A 1976-nucleotide genomic window follows, 5' to 3' on the forward strand; every position below is an offset into this window, starting at 1 on the left:
CATACATAGATACCATAGCGATGAGCTCATTCTACTAATTTAAATAATATTTTTCTTCGATGCCCTGATGCAAATGCTCTCTAAGCTTTCTTAAGTTGGCAATTTTTTATTTATTTTTTCTTTAAGATCTTCTTCTCAAGAATCGGAATAAACCTGTTAAAAAGTTAGTATTCGGTATACACCGACTCTCGGATTTGTTAAATACATGTTGAAGTGTTCAAACTCACTATTTCAAATCTAATGGATTTCTTTCCTCCAAAGTACATTCCACCGACACAAACCCAACTTGGTTCAGCACATTTCGATAGATTTATTCACATCGGTTTGTTTTTTGTCATTGCGTTTTACCAACTAAACGAAGAGAAGTCACCAGCCGCCACAAATATGTTGTTGAGAGGATGTCACGTTTTGTTTTTGTCTCCCGGGTCCCTGCCATCGCTGCCATCGAATCGGATCGAATCAAATTTACCGTCGTCTTCCGAATCGCATGTGGCCGTAATCGTCAAACTGATCGCCTTCGCCGCCACGTTTGCCAAATCGCATATGGCCGTAGTCGTCGAAGCGTTTTTCGATGTCATCGCCGTCGAATAGATTCACATCTGCAAGATAACCGGTGGGATTTCGAGAGGAACCACCTTTTCTTAGCATTGCATAGGGAGATGCTGCTGGCCTTCGATTGTAGACACTCCTTAGCCAAGCGGTCTGAAGTTTACTGAGTCCTTCGTCACCCAGAGGATTATCCACCTCGCCATTGATGGACGTTTTAGAACCGACTGTAGCCAATGCTTCACTAGCCAACGCATGGTATGCGAAGTAGATTATCAACGATGCCAAAATTGATAGCGTAAGTCGAGCCATTTTTTTATTTCTTACACTATTTGAACCAAATCTTAGAAAACAAAAGTTACCGTAACTGATAACTTTATCAATTGACTTCTTGAATTGAACTGGTTGCTGTTTCCGGAAAAACGCAAGTTTATATAATGGAGAGCTCCGAATCCTTTTTCCAAGGAATTATTTTTTCCTCGAATCGATGCTGCATCAACCAGCTTCAAAGATTATTAGCGATAAGAGATAAGGCAAGCTGATTGGTATTCACATCCCAATCGACAGCACCGCGAAGTGGCCGTTATAAACGGTTAACCCAATTACTGTCATGGTGCGGATTTATGCTGTTGAGTTATTATTCGTCACTTGAAAATTGGCAGCATTTGCGTTTTGTTTGCTGCTCGAGTTGTTTTGAACTCCTCCGATGAACGATAAAAATTTTGTGACGAAAGCATGTTGCAGATATTTTTAGAACCGGCAATGGCGCTTAGTTTAGGAAGAATTCAATGCTAAATTTCCGATGTATTTATAAAATAAGTTCTACAATTTGATGAGAAAACTATTAAATTTCAAAATACAAGAAATTATTTACCATATCAAGATCAAGCAATTGACATTAAACATCATCTAACATCAGTTTAGGATATGAACACACGTCGTTTACCAATTTGAGATTTCTGTAAATCACGTGAAACATAGAACTTCTAAAAACTGTACATTCATTCGATTTGAGACTCCTGATAACGGACGCTAACTGTTCTCAGCATGTCTGGCAGCAAAACAAGGAATAACTTAATACCGTAATCCGGGGTAATATTGATAACTTTTTTCAATACTTTTCGATTATTTTTCCTGTAAGGGGAATGTGGCATGTTTCATATTTTTAAAACCAGTACTGGACTTGTTTGAACATAAAACATGGTTGCAGAAATTTTTTGGACTACTTTAAATTTGATTAAAAAATCGATTTCGTCGCTATTCAGGAATTGATGCATTGGGGTTACATTGATTAGTCTTAATTTTGACAGTTTTAAAGAGTTTTTTTTGATCATGAAGGATACAAAACAACTTCATAATTGTTTACAAATTATTATTTATCAATTTTACCTTTACCTTTACGTTTCTTTTAAAAACATTTATATTAAAAA

General features: G+C 36.8%; 1 protein-coding gene across 1 annotated transcript; it reads right to left on the minus strand.

Annotated features, from left to right (window-relative positions):
- Window positions 1–286: 286 nt before the first annotated feature.
- On the minus strand, window positions 287–938 carry LOC129748791 (uncharacterized). Its single transcript, XM_055743541.1, has one exon. The coding sequence runs from the start codon at window positions 856–858 to the stop codon at window positions 466–468; it is 393 nt and encodes a 130-aa protein (XP_055599516.1). The 5' UTR covers window positions 859–938; the 3' UTR covers window positions 287–465.
- Between the last annotated feature and the right edge of the window lie 1038 nt (window positions 939–1976).

Source organism: Uranotaenia lowii, chromosome 2, assembly GCF_029784155.1.
Source record: "Uranotaenia lowii strain MFRU-FL chromosome 2, ASM2978415v1, whole genome shotgun sequence".
NCBI classification, from domain to species: domain Eukaryota; kingdom Metazoa; phylum Arthropoda; class Insecta; order Diptera; family Culicidae; genus Uranotaenia; species Uranotaenia lowii.